Source organism: Rutilus rutilus (assembly GCF_951802725.1).
Source record: "Rutilus rutilus genome assembly, chromosome: 23".
Classification (NCBI taxonomy): Eukaryota; Metazoa; Chordata; class Actinopteri; order Cypriniformes; family Leuciscidae; genus Rutilus; species Rutilus rutilus.
Genome location: NC_140233.1, coordinates 20,939,112 through 20,960,316, shown reverse-complemented (window position 1 = coordinate 20,960,316; position 21,205 = coordinate 20,939,112). Strand labels below are relative to the sequence as shown.

The following is a 21,205-nucleotide window of genomic DNA, read 5'->3' as shown; positions in this document are numbered from 1 at the left end:
GTCCTCCAACAGGTTGATGAGACCATCCTCCACTCCAGAGCTCCGTCCACGAGGAAACTCTATGCCTTGAAGTGGAGATTATTCACTTCATGGTGCGGAAGTCAGTATTTGGACCCAGTTAACTGCCCAGTGGGTGCAGTCTTGGACAGATTTCATACGTGCTTCACGACGCATTAACACAGAAGCATTCCCACAGTGTTTTGACACCGCGTCCTGTGTCTAGGCTAAGGTTACATACATTACAGAGAAATTTCCCTTTCAGATGCAAAAATTATGGGAGGAGAGTATTTAAATGAATCACGCAAGGTGATTTACTAAGGTTTGCGCTCGTCAATTTACTGGTATTTGCGCCATTATTTACCAAAACATGTCTTAAACCAGACGCTAATTTGCACTGCTCCTGGTAGATTGCATTGGTCATTATGGAAATGAGTAGTAGATCGTCGTCAGTAGATCTAACTCCCATCAGAGCTTTTTTTGGAATTCATGCTCTCACACTAATTTGCCCTTTTTTAGTAAATCTGGATCCTTAAGTATATTACCTTTACATGTAATATCAAATAACACATTTACTGTTAATGATAATCAGGTATGTGCTTTATTATGTTAGTCAACATCAAAGTAAGTGTACTTTTTTAATCCATTAACAAAAGATTATTAAGACAATGATTCGCAATGTTCTTTAGAAAACAAGCGAAACATTTCATTTGACATTATTACAAACTAAGTGCACTTTTTAAAAGTGTACCTAAGTGACATGAAATTAAAGTCTACTCTCTTTAAGTACATCTAAGTGTCCTTTTATTTCTTTTATATTATATTACCTGCAAATACATATACTTGTATGATTTGAAGGACACTACTAGTGCACATTCAATACAAATAAGTGCACTTCCTTTTCACAAAACAATAGTTTGTTGAAAATTTCTGTCATTTCTACATTTTTATTGTCATTGTGATTTTAGTTGGATCTCTTTAATAAATTGGTTGATTTGTTAATGAACTGGACTGATTCGGTTTTTCTGAACTCATTGCAAATGACAGTCTGTTCATCAAACAAAGCTTATCGTATTACTTCAGAAAGAGGAAAATAGTGCACACGTCATATGAAACACGGTTATAATACTTCTATGGTGCTTTTGTGTCCTTTTTGAAACTTGAAAGCTTCAGTTTCCATTCCCCCATTCGCTGTAATTGCATATAAAAGAGTGAAGTGAACAGAACAATATTAAAACATTTATTTTCCTTACCAGAAAGAAATGATTTGAAATGACATATGGATGACAGAATTTGTATTCTCTGTTAATTAACAATTTATATAATTGATGTATTTAGATTTATTTAAAATGGCCTACTTCTTTACATTCCTCTGCACATAACTGTATATATATACACACACACACACATATACATATTATATATATATATATATATATATATATATATATATATATATACACATATATATATATATATATATATATATTATATATACACATATACACATATATATACATATATATATATATATATATATATATATATACACACACATATATACATATATATTATATACACATATACCCATATATATATATATATATATAATATATATAATTACAAACAATACACACATCTCACTGTAAATCAGCCAATAAAGATAATGTCTGGAGACAACTTCAGTGTGTAACTGGGTCTTCTTAGCTAATCTAGAATCCTGAGGGTTTAAATTAGATTTGAAAAGATGGTTCACCAACTTGATCAGCAAATGTATTTGTCAGCATCTTAATTTAATAACTGTGAACCCAGAATGTACAGTATGTGGACACTTAAAGCTCAGCTAAAACTTGGGTTTTAGTGGATGTATAAAGTCAGTTCACATCAATTAAAATAAATGGCACTTTATGACATGCAATGATACTAATTTTTATTTTATTATTGTTTTATCATTCGATAGCATGTCGATAGTAGGCTAGCATGTAATTAATAACCGTTAAATGAAACACACACACAGTAATATGACCTAGTCTACTATTTCAAGAATTTTTCAAGTTCGATCTTTCTTTGCAGGCAAGACTTTAGGAACACAAAAGCAGTTAACAGTAACAAGTGTGCTTACATGAACTAAACTTGTGTTTTATCTTAACAATCAAACATCACAACAATAGAAACTTATGCAAAATAAAGAAAGGTGTCTTACCTGAAGAATGACAAGGAACAGAAGCGCTATGGCTTTACATAAAGTTTTGACAGAAAGACATCCCATCTTAATTCACGAATCCTGATATTCCTGAGCGGCGATCCTCATATCATCTTCAGATAAGTTCCCGCGACTTTTCTTAACGATGAACCTCTTTAAACTGTCAGGCTGGTCCTTGTCAAAACCGCACAGAGCACTGATGTGAGAGAGGTGTGAGCTCTTGCTGTCACCAGAGTTAAATGTTACTGTTACGGTGAATAACTGGCATCGCTTCACTACATCACAAAAAAAATAATGACTGCTATTCCGCCCCCTTAGTCCAAACAGGAAGTTAAAATGTTCACTATTTTGAACAGGCCACTGGAAAACGCAAACTTCATGGAAGTAATTTTTTTATTATTTTTTATTATTATTATTATTACTTTTGGATATATCCAATGAGGCCTATTAAAAAAAATAACTTTAGATAACTTGTGTTTAACGTTTCTCTTAATTCCTTTCATTTTCCACTGTTAGTTGCACTATATATATAAAGGCCTATATATATAATATAATATAACATTGATATTGATATATTAATAGTCAGAGACATGGAGGTGGTAACATGTTTACATATACTCTATTAAACTCCTTTGCCCAACAATACACATTCATTTCATTGTAACTGACTATTGTAATGTTTCTCTTCCTGTAGATTCAGAGCCCATTCTAAACATGTTTACTTAAGTTCGGGACGAAAATAGTACTAATTATACTTGTGCAATGCCCATGAGAGGAATGACCATGTTTGCACACAAATATTTAGAAGTTCTGAAGCTTTTCTTGGAGATTCAGTGTTTACTATGATGACTGTATGATATCGCTTTCAGATTCATCTTTGTAAAGGGCCATGGAGAGGTGCCCACGGGCCCTGTCACTGTCCCGTGTCTCCTGGGTCTGGGTGGTTCCTCTCAGGGAGGTCATTATCCAGCTTCACTCTTGTTTCTGAGTGGGCACCATGTAATCAAAGAAACCCAAGGCACCCACATACAGATCATATCATTATATACCCAACTCTCTTCGAATGCGTAATGCGAAATGCTACAATATTGTTATTTTCACTGTCCCGTTGGTTACGTCAAAATGTCAGTCAGCACTAAAAAAGACACTTTTGAGTTACAATATTGTGTTACTCCTTAAAAAAGTAACTATTACTTAGTTACTTTTTATGGAAAGTAATGTGTTACGTCACTTTTGAGTTACTTTTTCTGGATGGACTTGTTTGTTTGTTCTATTTTTGAAAAATGTAAATGCCCTTTCACACTAAAAGTGTATATGCAAAAGGAAATTCAAATTCCGGTCTGTACAGTAAAGAGTGCAGCTCATCTAAACGCTTCAGCTGTGCCACCATCCTTGATTTGCAGAAGAAAAGTAAGCAGGAGAAGAACATTCAACACTTTTACATCAGCAACAAAAACAAAAATGAAACACAAATGAAATGTTTATCTATAGTAATTTTTGCTCATTAGTATGATTGAATTGGATCATCGAAAGTCAGCAGTAAAGACATTGGTTAATAAAGTGAGATAATAAGGTACATTTGTATTATTTAACATATTTAATTATTGCAGGTTTTATATAGGGCTTATATAGGTACTACATTTGGTTTGAAATGTACTTTATTACTGTTAAAAAAGTACATAAATGTATATAGTGTGAATGAAATTCTAATGTTTGCCGTGTTGTCCCTGTCATGACCTACGTTGTCCAAGCAAGCGATATGTCATCATTTCATCGTCTAGGTTATAGACCCGATATAGTCTGGCTATGAGTAACCCACTTCTAGCCAAAATAACCTTGAATTTTGTTACATGTAGTTTTTGCCAAAAATAACTTGCGAGATTTATAAAATTCCATCATGTAAGCAAAGTCAAAAGGGATTACATGGTGTTTGGTTTCATTTCTTTGACATGTTCAATGCGTAGCCTGTGCATCTATTCTTGGCCATGGTTAGACTTCCATCAAAATTTCCACTGACAGCCCAGATTTTGCATTGTTTTTGCCTAGACTGTGTTTGAGGGCTGTGTTTGCTCTTCCGTGGCCTCATGTCCAGTGAATGCACACTTCAGAATATTGACAGAAGTAATAGGTCATCCGGGAACTTTCCCACTAATGTTTTATGAATATGAATTTCACATCCCAGCTGCAGAAACTCCTTCGTGACAGAGTTTATTGGAAGTGTTTTGCTCATTTTCTGCTGATTATTGGACTTGTTTGTCTGTGTCACACAAGCAGACTAACGGAGTGACCAGTGCTGCACAATTAATGGTATATTAACACAATATTGCCAGTTGCACCAGCTCTGCGTAAGTTACAACTTAGCCTAGTTTTGACGTAAATGGGCACTAAGTTACAACTTAATACGCACTACTGAATATTTTTGCGTTGCATCATTAGTTGAAGCATAAGTCTACATATAAACTAAACTAAATATTTACAGAATCCTCCGATCAGGAGATACAGTTGGAATAAAATAGCAGACTGACTGAAATGCATTAATAAGTAGAGAGACTTCAATTCTTTAGACATATATGATTATTTTCAGACTTGTATTGAGATCAGCCAATGTTAGAGCGCGCTGTCACGAAGTTTCCACCAGTTTTCTTTACACTTTGTGTCCGTTTTCTTGGTTTGGGCCACCGCTGGGGCCACCCTATGTAAAGTGCTTTGAAACCCATTAAAAGTGCTATAAATGTAACAAATTATTATTATTATTAATATTATTATTATGTCACGTTTTTGTGCTTTACACAGAGACGAAAACTGTATCATTTTTAAAAATGTGCACTTTGAAACCCGTTTTCAAAAGCTTGCGTTTTAAGGCTAAAACAGGCAAAACATATAAAAGTTTTTCCGGTTTTAGTTGAAAACATTGTCGTGTACACGGCCCCTCAGACAGCTTAATCCAGATATTTTAATCAAATATGCAAATTAGTTTGAAGAACCAAGTTAGCTACAGATCAGTAACCACAATTAGAAGATCTGGCATCTGTCAACCCTGCTGAAAAATCCAGCATAAACCAACATGGATTCCAGGCTGGTTTATGATGGTTAGTGTTGGTATAGTGATGGTCCAGACTGGTTTATGCTGCTATAGTGCTGGTCCAGGCTGTTCTATGCTGGTTAATGTTGGTATAGTGCTGGTTTATGCTGGTTAGTGTTGGTATAGTGCTGGTCCAGGCTGGTTTATGATGGTTAGTGTTGGTATAGTGATGGTCCAGACTGGTTTATGCTGGTATAGTGCTGGTCCAGGCTGTTCTATGCTGGTTAATGTTGGTATAGTGCTGGTTTATGCTGGTTAGTGTTGGTATAGTGCTGGTCCAGGCTGGTTTATGTTGGTATAGTGCTGGTCCAGGCTGGTTTATGCTGGTTAGTGTTGGTATAGTGCTGGTCCAGGCTGGTTTATGTTGGTATAGTGCTGGTCCAGGCTGGTTTATGTTGGTATAGTGCTGGTCCAGGCTGGTTTATGCTGGTATAGTGCTGGTCCAGGCTGGTTTATGCTGGTATAGTGCTGGTCCAGGCTGGTTTATGCTGGTTAGTGTTGGTATAGTGCTGGTCCAGGCTGGTTTATGTTGGTATAGTGCTGGTCCAGGCTGGTTTATGCTGGTTAGTGTTGGTATAGTGCTGGTCCAGGCTGGTTTATGTTGGTATAGTTCTGGTCCAGGCTGGTTTATGATGGTATAATGCTGGTCCCGACTGGTTTATGCTGGTATAGTAGTGCTGGTCCAGGCTGGTTTATGCTGGTTAGAGTTGATATAGTTCTGGTTTATGCTGGTATAGTGCTGGTCTAGGCTGGTTTATGCTGGTAAGTGTTGGTATAGGGCTGGTCCAGGCTGGTTAATGCTGGTTAGTGTTGGTATAGTGCTGGTCCAGGCTGGTTTATGCTGGTATAGTGCTGATCCAGGCTGGTTAATGCTGGTTGGTGTTGGTATACTGCTGGTCCAGGCTGGTTTATGCTGGTATAGTGCTGGTTTATGCTGGTATAGTGCTGGTCTAGGCTGGTTTATGCTGGTTAGTGTTGGTATAGTGCTGGTCCAGGCTGGGTTATGCTGGTATAGTGCTGGTCTAGGCAGGTTTATGATGGTATAGTGCTGGTCCAGGCTGGTTTATGCTGGTTAGTGTTGGTATACTGCTGGTCCAGGCTGGTTTATGCTGGTTAGTGTTGGTATACTGCTGGTCCAGGCTGGTTTATGCTAGTATAGTGCTGGTCCAGGCTGGTTTATGCTGGTTAGTGTTGGTATAGTGCTGGTCCAGGCTGGTTTATGCTGGTTAGTGTTGGTATACTGCTGGTCCAGGCTGGTTTATGCTAGTATAGTGGTGGTCCAGGCTGGTTTATGCTGGTATAGTGCTGGTCCAGGCTGGTTTATGATGGTAGAGTGCTGGTCTAGCTGGTGCAAACTGGAGCTGGTGAAGCTGATCTTGAGTGTGAGTAGGCCAGCTGTCTGTATGCAAGCAGTGTTTTGGGGACAAGCATTTTTTTTGCTTGCATATTTCTGCATTTAACACATTAATGATGTAAAGGAAAAACAATATAAAGTTAAAACATATGATTTATTGAATTATTTGATTAAAACACTGTAATTTATTTTTCTCCCTCTGCCCGAAATTAGAACTGAAATTTTCAATCGTTTTAGTTATGATTACATTATTAATCAAAGTCACTAGTGATTTTATTTGCAGTTGATTTATAAGGCTGTGTCGCTGTAAGTCAGTTTTTTCTGCTTATCTCTTCCCTTTTTTCTGTTCTTGTTGTTCCTCTTATTTTCAATGATTGTGAACCGCAGGTGTCATAACTAATGCTCAATCATCACTTGTAAAGTGAATCTTTACTGCAACACTGCTTCAGTGTTACTTTTACTCTCTATAGATTGGGACCATATGAAAACAGAGCAGTGTTTGTTTAACACTGGAGATTTTACTGTGTACCAGTAAACATGTAACCTGCAACATGCATTTTTCTTTATTAAATATTTATTTGGAAATGTTCTTGGTCTTTAACTACAAACACACACTAAGAAATGTGATACACGCTAAGAACATATACACACGTTTTGTCATGGTCTTGCTGGGATCATACCAGCACCCAAAAGTCAACACATGCTGGTCCATCAGCACACCAGCATCCCATGTTGGGATCCAGCAAACCACCAACCAGCATCCAATACTGGGATTCAGCCAACCAGTAATGTATCATAAGCGAGGTACAAAGAATAGACCTCAGGTCTCTAGATATGCCTTCTTCAGTATAAATCTATGTGATTTACAGTAGTAACAGACGCAGCAGAACAATATCCACATTCAAGATTAGCTGGGAACGTTCTTGCGTTGTTCCACTGGGCTAGTTTGGAATTGTTTTTACGCTAGAACTCATTTTAGGTTGAGGGCCGGGGATGGGAAAAAATGTAACCATGTGTGGACCGAATTTCCTTTTTTAAACCTTACTGCGTTGACAATTAGCCTACATTATTGTAAACCATACACAATACAAATTAATAAAACTAAAAAAACACACTGCTCTGTGAAAACCCAAAATTCCCTTTGTTTTAAATGTAATTTCAAAGGCAGAACCAGGAGTCATGAAATTCTTTAAATGCTATACTTCCACCAGGTGTGTAGGAATGCAGGACTGATCAGTTCTCGGGTGGAACGCCACCCGAAGGCCGCTGAATATTGGCCTTTCTTTAGATCATTAACTCTATATTTACCTACTTTTCTTTTCCTGAATACCAGTCTTTGACCTTGTGAGAAAAAAGTCAGGTTATACAGAACAGTAACAGGTACACTATTGCCAACTGATTCCCACACAACTTTCCATAATCGTTAATAAATGTCTTCCTTACTTATGTACATTCATCATAGCCTACAGCACATTTTTCCAGAGAATACAATGTTGCTTTCAGTGGCGAATAAGTAACCTTGACATGGTGTATTTTGCATGTTATGCAACTTTATGCAACGCAACACTGGCACCCGTGAGTTTTATCTGGTTCTGTATGTATAATTTATCATAAAGAATTTATTGTTTTACTCTAATTTCAGACCCATACTTAAAATCTTGCACTAAAACTAAATTAAATTAAACTAAAAATGTATTATGATTTTTTTTAAAATAAACTATTTTTAATGTTTATGGTTTAAAAACGTTTTATGTCATATATCTGTAAAATTATTGCTTCCAAATAAATGTTGTTCCTAATAAGTTTGCATATGAAGTAGACAGCACTGTCAGTGAATAAAATGCTTGAGATGAACACATATGATGCGTGAAGAAAGCAAAGAAAAATTAAGAAAATAATATTTTGTGAACTGAATATTTTTATTATGCACCGTTTCCAATCAAGTTGTTTGTCAAATTGTGTTTATAATGTCAACTGTATTACAATCATTTCCATTACAAAATGCTTTTAAACACAACATAGGCTATAATTGATAGAAATAACAAGTAGCGGAAATAAAAATGACAATTCTTCTGCGATGCATATATGCTCACTGTAGGGCATTGTTTGAAAACCAGAGTAAATTGAAAATGTGTAATTCAACCTTTTGCCGCTAGATGACAGACCTTTACTGTAGAAAAACGACCTCAGTTAGCCTATTTCTCTCCCTCCTCCAGAAGAGGGCGCTCGTTTAGAGACGTTCTATACTGTAATACATCCTATATTTTACAGCAAATAAAATGCTGAACTGTACAATTAAAGGTATAGCCCCCCCCCCACACACACACACACACACCCCACAAATAAAAAAATAAAGTCTCTCATAATTTGTTTACCCTCAAATTGTTCCAAACATGTATGAGTTTATTTCTTCTGTTGAACACAAAAGAAGATATTTTGAAGAATGTCGGTAACCAGACAGTTGATGGTAGCCACTGACTTCCATAGTAGAAAAACAAAATACAATGGAAGTCAATGGGGTCCATAAACTGTCTGGTTATCAACATTCTTCAGAATATATAACAAAAAAAACAAACAAACAAAAAAAAAAACACTCATTCAGGTTTGGAACAAACTGTGAGTAAATAATGACAACATTTTCATTTTGGGGTGAACTATCCCTTTAACATTGCCATTAAATGTATGCCCATTTGACCCACTTTAAGTATTACACTAGTATTTCATTAGCATAATGCTAACAGTGTTAGCCTACACTAAAAGTTCACTTGCATATGTTCATTTGCTGGTAGTTTATTTTCGTTCAAAGAAACAAAACAACTGTAAATATTCAGCATCGGGTTTATCTCATGTCCAGCGAGTGACCTACAAAGTGCGCACTAACCCTAACACGCTCTCTCTTTAAAACCTCAGTGTCCCTTTAATCTGCGGATCAGCGCGCTGACGTCAGCGAACCCCCAGGGCCACGCGCTCCCATTGGCTGGAGGTGACGTCAACGGCATTTTTTTCCCTCCTGAACCATGACCTCATCCTTAGTTCATTTATAGTGCCTAAGTGCACCTTCTGTTTTCCCGGTTGGCTAATGTCTACTATCGCTTATCTCTCTTTTCGTCACGGCGTCACTCGCTGGCCCAGTTGCGCTGTAGAAGAATGAAAAGGTTTTAATGGTTTTGTTATTCGCATGTGTGTGACAGACAGCGGTACAGACTCATGGTTAGTATACACTAGTGACGTCTGCTGGCGAATGGCTTCCCATCGGAGCGCAGTGCCCTACATGGAGAGCAGCTGAAACACTCGGGACCAGGGCAAACGGAGGTGAGTGCAGGCTATGAAAGGGGCGTATTGATATTTGAGACCTCACATTTAGGCATATGGCTTTATTTTGATGATAGTCGAAGAGAGACTGTGTTTTTTGGGGGGGGGATGGACGTACTGGCGTGTATCGACCACTAGTGTCTCGTCTGAATGAGGGCAACTATGTGCCTCAATGACATGTTAAACCAGACAGTGGTCATCATAATGTACCATCAATCGGCCATCATTTATTGTTAAATATGAGGTATTATAAATCATCGTTATCTCATGACAGATTATATTGAATGTTTGTCTTCAGATTTGAGTGCATGTCTACATTGCAGTCTGGGAGCTTTGTGTCCTCTGGATGAACAACATCAGGTTTATAGTACATTTCATTTACATGAAGCATTTCCATGATGTCCATAATACTGTAAATATGATAATAACATTAAACAATAATAACTCATTCTATAAATATGTATAAACAACAAATAGTAATTGATTATTAATTATTAATAGTAACATTTGAATGTAGGCCTAGATAAGCTATGATGTTATTTATTTTTATCATTAATTTATTAACAATATCAATAATGATATGTTGTTGTTATTAGTAATATAACACTTTAATATGCATTTGATTATAATTATTTGGATCAACTGAAAGGTTTGATCAACCTATTAACATGCTGTAAAAATAAAATAACAATAATTATACTTGAGTTTTTGATTTAATTGAATAAAAAAAATGATATTAACTTTGTAATATATAACTTCTATTATAACCTATATACAAGATAATATCATTTAGTTTGAATAATTATTATTAACAGTAACAATAATAATATGTTGTAAGTATTGTTATTAGTAATAATTTAACAACATACATACAAATATTTAGTTTTCTATATTATAGTTTTTTTATCATGAATTGATATGAAACAATACAATAACAAATTATACTTTTTCTTATTGTTATATTAATATTTAATAGAGCCATTGAATTCATAGATATTGACATTATATACAATATAATGTCTTGTATAAAAAATATGGTCTTGTTTATTTTGATAATTTATTATTAACATTAGTAATATGCTTTTATTATGTTATTATAATGTATACGTTCTTTAGTCTATAAATTAGCTTTATTATTACATAAATATTGCAGAAATGTTCTAATAATGCTCAGATAGACAGATAGATAGATTGATAGATGGATAGATAGTGTTAATCTCAGGCTGCAGGGTTTAGACCTAGATCTGTGTTTTATTATTATAGTGATTATGATTTTTGAGTGAGTGCACATGGTTATGATTTGTCTCAGGAGGAAAACTTTGAGAACGTTGTCTTTCTTTACGGTGTATAAGGACATAATTGATGCATTGATTTGAAATGCTGTGATATATTTGTGTGATTTAAAATGTAATCAAACTAAAAAGCTCTTGCTCCATAATGTAAAAGGCAGATTGGCTCATGTTACCAAATCCAGTTCATCACAACAGATGATATCACTGCAACAATGATTAACAAATGCATTCAGGCTCAGAAAGAACAATGGTCTATATCAACGTGCGTATGGCACAGAGTCCAAATAAGTGATGTCATCCATATAGTTAATGAATAACCGGGATTAAGATATTTTGCTCTCTTTTATCTTCCATTCGGTGATGTTTGTTCTCTGTTGTTCAGGTGCAGTCTGTCATTAGAAAGCAATCGCTGTCACTTTAAATAGAGATGCGCGCTTCTCTTTGTTTTGCTGTCATGGGCCATTTCAGCAAAACAAAAAGAAGAAAAAATGATATTTCTTTTTTGTCGTTTCCCGACATGGTACTCGGAAGTAGTCTCAAATCCCTGGAAATCAATAGAACAGATGTTTGGTGTGTTTCTTGCTTTGGGATGTGAGGCGACAGCCTCCGCAACCTCTCCGCATGCCCAGACAACTTTTTTCCTTTTCCGTTTTTATATTCCGTTGCCATGGCAACTGTGTAGTCTCACTCTGTCTCCACATCAGCACTTTGCACCACTGTTGTTTATGCCGGTGTTTTTGATGAAGTAAAGTAATACCGGTCAACAGTTTGGAATAATTACGATTTGTGTGTGTGTGTGTGTGTGTGTTTGAAATAAGTCTCTTCTGCTCGTCAAGGCTGTTTTTATTTGACCAAAAATACAGTAAATCAGTGAAATATTATTACAGTGCAAAATAACTGTTTTGTATTTGAATCTATTTTAAAACATAATTTATTCCTGTGATGCAAAGCTGAATTTTCAGCAATTGTCACATGATCAATCAGAAATCATTCTAATATGCTGATTTGCTGCTCAAGAAACATTTCTTATTGTTGTTATTTTTATTATCAGTGTTGAAAACAGTTTTAGCTTAATATTTTTGTGGAAGATTTAGCAAGAATGCATTACATTTATATTATTCATTAAAAAGTATCACAGTTTCCACAACAATACCAAGCAGCAAAAACATTTATAATAATAAGAACCATTATTAATGATTAAGTACAACAAATAATTGATAATAATTAAGCACCAAATCATCATATTAGAATAATTTCTAAAGGATCATGTGAAACTGAAAACTGTGGTAATAATGCTGAAAAGGAATAGGCTACATTCTCATTGTTAGTTACCTATTACTGTTTTACTGTATTTTTGATCAAATAAATGCAGCCTTGGTGAGGATAAAAGAAAAGAAATAAAAATTGGCCAGTAGAGGAAAATATGCAATGCAGCTAAAATAAAAACGCACGTCACACCTTGTCGTCTTTGAAAATGCAAGACAGGTGTACTGTAAAAAATAAACATTTTCTTGATTTGTTATCGCAACTTTTTTTTTCTTTTGTCAGATCTACTTTGATAATAAATTTGGTTCAGATAACATAATATTTATGTTTATATTTATTAAACCAATCTCCTTCATTGTATTAACTCAAATATGTTATTTCAATGAACTCAAAATTAAGGCTTCCAGGTCACTTAGGCTACTTTTTTAAGTTAAACCAACAATAATGTTTACAGTGATCAATGCAAGGTAATGCTCAGTCGGTGGTCTCGAGAGAATACACACACCTTCTCATTTCGACATACACAGTGTCAAACTGCAGTGCACAGCCTCCCTCTCCCCCCCCCCCAACCCTGCAACTGGTGTTGTCAAGCCGAAGGAACGCCATTAGACACATGCAGCGTCAGCCTTGTTATTCTCTGACGTGCCTCCACTTCTTCCTCTCATCCTGCGGGCCGCGGGGGGGGCTGTTGTCATGCTATCGACCGTCCGATTGCAGGAGAGGTTACAGTGAGGGTTTCTTTTCTCCAAGGTGTGGCTGTACATCCTTCCTGTGGAGCGATTAAAGAGACAGAAGGGTGGTAAGGAGGTTTCGGTCTCTGGTGGATTATTGCGTGTCTGGAATCCTGCATGTGTTTGTGTTCTGGTGAGAATATGCAGGTTATGGTTACTTATGGTGACTGGGATTGTGATCAAAACAAAGGCGTCCATGTTGGGATGCTGGTTGCGTGAGGCTGGTCCTCTGGCAGCGTCGCTCTCGTACCGCACTGGGTTTGTTTATGTGGACGTGATGTGAAACGAGCCGTTTCATTATGAAACTGATGGATGATTATTTGACTTACAACTGTTTAGAGAGCAACACTGGAAGTGCAAAGTGAAATGGAGATTGTGTGTGTGCGTTTGTTTATGTTCTTAAACATTCTGCTGGAATGCTTGTTTTTCTTCTTTTGTTTCCTATATAGCAAAAATTCCTTTATTTAATATATGCACATATATATATACAGAAATGTGTGTATGAGAGTCTGTGTGTGTGCCTCAATCTCTCCCTCCTGATTCTGCAAGGCGCTGCAGATATCTGAACGTTGCAGCATCACCCTCCCTCAATGCAGCAGCAGAGGGAGAGGGAGAAATAGACAGAAAGATAAAGAGTGTAAGTTTGAAGCAACTTATATTCAAGGTTATTATTGTTAACAAAAACTATTACAAAGATGAAAACATGCATTAAAACATTTTTTATGTATTTTTTTTTTGCATGTGAACAAAAAATTGTAAATGTGCACTAAAATACAAATAAAAATTCAATAGCCTACATTTTCATCATTCTTAGTTTTTTCCATAGTTTTGTTTTTTGTTTTTATGCAAAATAACAACTAAAACAAGTGAAAGAAAACGAAATAAAATACAAATGAAATCTCTTATATCTCTTAGAATTAATCTCTTAAAGGTAGCGTAGGCAATGTTTTTCATAAACACTTTTTGTTATACTGGTTTAAACTCTCTTCAAATCCTGATAGCATATATAGATAGTTACATATATCTTATGTGGAAGTCTGAGGACCAAAAAATGTTTGTCCAATCATTGCATTCGGTCCGAATTCAAATTAATGATAGGATGTCCTACCTGCCTGTCAACCTATTGCACACCTTCTCATGCAGACATCATCACACATCATCAGCGCATTTAATGAGACAATGCAGAATTAGACAGACGTCAGTCACCGAGCACCGCAAACAAACAGCAGCCACCTTGAACTAAAACAACAATTACCGTAATTACGAGATGGCAACCCGTGACGTTCTATGCAAAGCTGTTCATGTCCTCGGAATTATGTGTTTCTATGGAAACACTATCAACGGCAAAATTGATTTGCAGCTGTCAGGTGGTACAAGCCAAAACTGTCAAAGCTTAAGTCAAAGTTTTTTACGTTCATTATTATTGTAATGTTATGTGCTGTGAGACATGAGGTAGTTTTACGCCGTCTCTCGTGATGCTTTGCAGACTCTGCACTGGCTGTGCACGTTCATGCATTCTGAAGGAGGCGTGGCTCTGGAGATGCTCTGAAGGGAGGGTGGGATCTCAGCTAGCTTGCTATTGCTAGCCTCTCCGAAATTGCCTACTGTACCTTTAAGCCTGACTTCAGACTATTGGTGTATTCTGTCAAAAGAACCAACCATTTAGACAAGAAGCGACTGTCTGATCATCATATAAAACAATCAGACCAGAGAAATAATTCATCCAAAAATGACTCTATGACTTTCTTCGTTCTGTGGAACACAAAAGAAGATATTATACAATCCCCTTATACAATGGAAGTCAATGGGCACCAAAACTGTTCTTCAAAATGTCTTCTTTTGTATTCTGCAAAAGAAACAAGCACAGGTTTGGAATGACATTAGGGTGAGAAAATGATAATAAATCTTTCATTTTTGCATCTTTTGTGGAAGTATTGTCCGAGCCATTATGGGAAAATGGAATAATTGAGTTATAAGGAATGGAACCAAAAAATACTATTGAAAATATAAATGGAGTAAAAACTATTTTTGAACCATTAAAGCTGAACATAAAATAAACTTCAAATAGAAACAAAAACAAAACAAAATAAAAGCTTGTTAAATTTCAAAACCTTTAATAACCTTGCTTACAGTCTGGCTCTTGGCAGTCAGAGGAGAGCTTATCCTGATCATCTGCTTTACCTTAACCTTAACCACAACCTTGGTTGTCTTCGTTCTGTGTGCTATCTCTGTATAGTTGCTAATGCACAAGGCTCTGTTGCGTTCAGTGAGAAGGTGTTTTCCAAGGAAACTGATTGTAAGTCCTCGGTCTGCCAAAAGCACCAATTCTAAAGTATCAGAATTTGTCATAGAGTGACATGTTTTTCCGGTTTGAGGAGAAAGTTACCTCTTTCTACTTTCACTTTTGGTGTGGTTAACCTTCCATTAGTAAGCCAGTGGAGGAGGGTGACAACCAACACCATTTTTTTTTTATGACGGGTGTTGCATAAAGTAGACGTTTGGAGGAATACGACTCACATGAGATATTTTGTTTGAGAATATTTTGTCATGTTGGACTTTGATCATCTACTATGATATTTGTTTGTGTTTTTGCTTTTTAACAATGTTATTATAGGTTCCAATTATTACGGTTACTGTTACTTCTGTAAAATCATAATGCCAAACCTGCATGACTGTGAAACACAAAAGAAGATATTTTGAAACAACATTGGATCCCATTGACTTGCATTATATGGACATACTGTGAACAGCTGAAACATAGCTGATTTTTGTGTTCTTTAGATGAAAGTCATACAGCATAACTAGGTTTCCATCCAAAGTTGCGAATTTAAAGGCACACTATGCAAGATTTGTACCTTAATATAATAGCTTCGAAATCATTCATGCGATTGGTCCGCTGGTTAGTCCAGTTATTTTTGTTGCTTATCGACGGATCTATTAGGTAAACGTGTTTCCATTGTACTTCTTATCGGATAAAAAATTTCTACCTCAATTTTTTTAATGCATATTTTAGGAATTTATGTACGTCTTGGCATTTACGCCCAGTAATTTTAGGCGATATCCAAAACTCCTCATAAAAATAGGTCGATGGAAACATGGCTAATGACATGAGGGTGAATAAATGATGACAGAATATTTGGGTCAACTTTCCTTTTAGAATGAAACGGTTACATAACAGTAACTGGTAATCATGGTAAAGTGTTGTGCCGAATGGGTTGCGACCACAACCATTTTTCTCAGCTAAACTTGGCTGTATGTTTTACTGCAAGGCAGTTATGGCTTTCTATTCATTAGATTATATGAACCCACTGCAGTGTTGCTGCTGCAAACGAATACTTCCCTCATCCTCAACTGGCGCTTGGTTTAGTCTTTTGCTCTGCATAATGTAAACGAGTGAGAGATTGGATTGAGAGGTTTGGAGATTGAAGCGTTCAGAAGGTCATTGCATACTCAAGCGGTTCCTGCTCTTTCAGGCCTGATCAACACATCACCCCACTCATACACAGTCATAAACAATTCCTCTCCCTCCCTCACAGATGCCTTCCTCCAACACAGATGCACGTACATTGAACACATAAAACTGTTTTCAGTCTGCCAAGTGGAATATTTAGGCTAAATGTGCCTCTGCAATAAAAAGGATTACTGAAAAGACTATATGTGATCCTTGCAGCCGTGGCTATAAAAAGCACATTTTTCCAGTCTTGTTACATAATCTGTATTGGTTCAGTTTCCTAACGTCACATCCTCTCTGGCTGTAATATAAACACAGTCAGTATGTAATGTATCACATATTTCCGATAAAGATCTGCTGAGCTAGAATCAGTATTGCCATTCATAAAATACTTATAAATACTGTGAAAGGAAAACATCATTTTATGAGCCCACAGCTTTATTATGGATGCATTAGTTTGATGATAATCATAAATTTACAGTTAAACTATGGTAACGTTATCATAATATAGTTACGTTGCTCACAATTTGATAAAAAAAAAAATATATAAAATATCAATGTAGTAATGACTGTTTTTGTATAATACAGTGAATTAAATATTTAAAAATGAAGGATATTTATCACATTATTTTTATTTGGAACATTATAGTCACAAACTAAAAGGTAATATTTGCTAACAAACTGTTAAATTGTAAAAAAAAAAAAAAAATAAATAAATATATATATATATTACAATTTAACAGTAGCTTTCTATGAAATAGTAAACTGAAGGATTGTAAATAGTTGTTATTGTCATTCTAAGAATTTATCTGTATAATGTATACATTTTTATTATTATCATTTTTTTCTATGAATACAGCCTTTCATGCTAACATGGCATTAGAAAGGTAAATAAACAGTAGTGACTGGCATTTTGGCTATGGTAAAGGTATGGTAAATGATTTATGTGTTTACAATACGTTTTAAGTAACTCTCTCTCTACTTCATACTTTTGCATTTGGGGTCTAAATGTGCAGTTAAGAATTGGTGTTATGATCACTGGCGATATATGATCACTTGATGAATTTATTGAAGATTTTAGTGTGACAGCAGATGTTGTTTGGGCTGCAGCTGGCTTTCATACTCCCAGAGCTTAGTTTGCCCTAACGCAGGTGGTTCCTGTTTCATTAGTGTCGTTAAGGCCAGAAACATATGCAAATGCAGATGTGAATGCTTGGCCAATGAATTGCAAGTGTGCTGTATCATTGTGCTGACTTAACGTGTGTTCTTGCACTTCTGTGGCGGTAGCAAACCTCAATACCCGAGGAAGTGATAAAGTTAGCTTTAAATGTTTGTGCCATTAATCTGGATTTGTTCTTATTAAGAGTGCTAGCTATTAACATGTGATTTAATTTAATTAACTAGCTAAGCAAGCTTCTGACTGTAGGATCTAGTCTAGTTAAGTCTAGTTAATCTAGAAGTTTACGTTAGTTTACTCTTATGCATGTTATAGCGCCGCTTGCATCAATGCGAAGAATGCAATGCATACTTTCCTATGAATTGCAGTCTGAGAGATTTAAAGGGATAGTTCACTCAAAGATAAAAATAGTATCATCATTTACTCGCCCTCATGCCGTTCCAAATCCGTAAGACTTCCTTTTATCTTCGGCACACAAATGAAGATATTTTTAATTCAATCTGAGAGCTTTCTGTTCCTCCATTGACAACAACACAACTAGAACTTGGTTCTAAAAGTTCATAAAGAGCTCTTAAAACTAATCCATATGAATTGAGTGGTTTAGTCAAAATTTTCTGAAGAGAATCAATCATTTTATATGATGAACAGATTTAATTTAGGCTTTTATTCACATATGAACTTTCATCAACTCATACATCAGTTGTGATAAACGAAAGCTCTAGCATGTTCGCTTGATGTGCAAGAACCATGAGGTTCATTCTCGTGTTACGCAGCACGTTTGAGCTTCTGTAAGAACCAATGAGGTTCATTCTCGTGTTACGCAGCACTTTTGAGCTTCAGCAAGAACCAATGAGGTTCATTCTCGTGTTACGCAGCACGTTTGAGCTTCAGCAAGAACCAATGAGGTTCATTCTCGTGTTACGCAGCACGTTTGAGCTTCCGCAAGAACCAATGAGGTTCATTCTCGTGTTACGCAGCACGTTTGAGCTTCTGCAAGAACCAATGAGGTTCATTCTCGAGTTACGCAGCACGTTTGAGCTTCTGCAAGAACCAATGAGGTTCATTCTCGTGTTACGCAGCACGTTTGAGCTTCCGCAAGAACCAATGAGGTTCATTCTCGTGTTACGCAGCACGTTTGAGCTTCTGCAAGAACCAATGAGGTTCATTCTCGTGTTACGCAGCACGTTTAAGCTTCCTCAAGACGTTTGTTCTCAAGCGTCAAGTAGGTTCGGTTGAGCTTCCGTTTGTGTTCGCTGATCAATGTTTATATGTGAATAAAAGCCTAAATTAAATCTGTTCATAATATAAAGCGATCCACGTCTCTTCAGAAAATTTGGACTAATCCGCTCGATTCAGATGGATTAGTTTTACCATCTCTTTATTCACAAATATCTTCATTTGTGTGCCGAAGATGAACTGAAGTCTTACAGTTTTGGAACAAAATGAGGGTGAGTAATTAATGACCGACTTTTCATTTTTGGGTGACATCACAGGGTCACCCGGTCAGTGACAAATATCAGCGTCTATGATAAATGTAAGTAAAAATTGTTTACAATAAGAGCAATTTTAGAGGTTGAATAACTGTGCTCTTTGTATCCATGGTAGATTCATATTGTTCTTAAAAACTTAAAACTTTACAATAAGGTTCCATTTGTTAGCATTAGTTAACTTCATTTCAGCATTTACTAATTTACTGTTAAAATCAAAATGTTTATCTTATTATTTAATTAACTTAAGCTAACACATATAGGGTTCCTAAACTTTTTTGCTGGCTGAACCCCTTACACCTGAAATATTTACTCAAAGTACCTCCTGAGAGTTAATATTTCAATAATTTAATGACACATTCGCAAGTTTACAGTTCTCTGATGTCGGTTAATGGTCGCATGACATGCAAGTAAATATTTCTTTTTTTTGTGCATGTGTGTTTTAATGTGACTTTGTAGCCGGAATTTAAAGTAGACTAGTGTATCAGTCCACATTCACGAATGCTTGTGAAACTCAGCATTAACTAATGGGACATTATTGTAAAGGGTCACCAAAACTAAATACCATTTACAAGAAATGTTTCAATTGAATGACTTGAAAAGTTACATGTGGTGTAACCGTCAAGTAAACAAATTTTCATTATCATTATGTAAAATCACTATCAATCATTATTTTCACAAATGTTTGCTCTGTGCTCTGACAGGTAATGTTTGCTCATATGCTGAAAAGAAGAACAAGCAGGAACAAACTTGTTTTTGTCCTGTGTAGTTTTACCTTACAAGAAACAACGATCCTAACTATGTGACCAAAAAACTAAACGAGATGCACCTTGCCCAGTTATGATTCTTTGCGATGTGCGGTCTGAAATAAAACAATAAAAAAAACTGTTGCTTTTGTTTTTCCTCAGACACCATGCGCACCTTGATGTCTCTTTGTGACCCGTGTCAGTGATTTTATTATCACTGATCCACCGCCTCTGCCTTGGTTGTCGTTGTGAGCAACCTTCATCCAGAGAGGGCTTCTGGGTACCTCCATGGCGGGGGAAAAGGGTCGTCGCAGCGTCATGGATATCAAGCGCCTGGCGGGGCTGCTCCAGCGTGGAGCCGGGCGATTGCTGGTCATCGACAGTCGGACTTTCTCGGAGTACAACGCCTCGCATGTGTACGGTGCCGTCAACGTCTGCTGTTCCAAACTGGTCAAGAGGAGGCTTCAGCAGGACAAGGTGTCAGTTACCGAGCTCCTCCAACCCAACGGAAAGGTCAAGGTATCAAGTGTGTGTTTGGGAGAATGTGTGGATAGTTTACGTAATCAAGGAATTGGGGAACTATCGGTGGCATCCAAAGGTGGTTGATGTCTGTACGCGGACAGCTGCGAGCCTTTGAAGGGTTCAGTTTACAGTGCTGTTCGTTTTGTGTGGACTTCACAACCATGTCGCTTCACAATATTATAATGAACTAATGTTTACTTGTGAACACCCATTAAAGAGTCCCTGCTTTTGGCGCCAACTTGCAACATCTGCTGGCAAATTCATATGCACATATAGTATTTGACACTTCCTTATGTAAAATGATTTTGTAATTAGGCGTAGTAGTCAACAGTCAGTATGAAGTCGAAGAAAATGTTTGAGATCACAAATCAGGGATCTTGATGTTTTCTGGCGAGCAGCTACCCTTGATCTTCCCAGATTGCTCATTTCTAAATTTGGAGGACCACTGTAGGTTTATTGGTTATCAGAGGCTCTGAAATTGGAGACTTGAGTTTTCCATGACTTCTACATCGAATATGACATCATTTTTCCCGCCCGACTGGCATGCCAAGTCTTTATATTTTTAGGCACTCTGTGAAACTGACA

At 36.4% G+C, this 21,205-nt stretch overlaps 2 protein-coding genes across 53 annotated transcripts in view; one reads left to right on the top strand and one right to left on the bottom strand.

Annotated features, from left to right (window-relative positions):
- Positions 1-2,427, bottom strand: part of LOC311282608 (uncharacterized protein) — a 126,404-nt gene extending 123,977 nt beyond the window's left edge. For all 49 annotated transcript variants that reach the window (XM_084396449.1, XM_084396450.1, XM_084396496.1 and 46 more), the window contains exon 1: positions 2,201-2,427. In XM_084396449.1, the coding sequence (XP_084252575.1) occupies positions 2,201-2,266 (66 nt within the window). In that variant the 5' untranslated portion in view covers positions 2,267-2,427. The remainder of the gene's footprint in view (positions 1-2,200) is intronic.
- A 7,249-nt stretch (positions 2,428-9,676) lies between these two features.
- Positions 9,677-21,205, top strand: part of dusp8a (dual specificity phosphatase 8a) — a 45,555-nt gene continuing 34,026 nt past the window's right edge. The window contains exons 1-2 of one of the 4 annotated variants that reach the window (XM_084397876.1): positions 9,677-9,948; positions 20,261-20,617. In XM_084397876.1, coding sequence (XP_084254002.1) covers positions 20,387-20,617 — 231 coding nt within the window. In that variant the 5' untranslated portion in view covers positions 9,677-9,948; positions 20,261-20,386. Of the gene's footprint in view, positions 9,949-13,093; positions 13,875-20,260; positions 20,618-21,205 lie in introns of those variants that run through there. The other 3 variants (XM_084397878.1, XM_084397879.1, XM_084397877.1) reach the window with 3 other exon arrangements.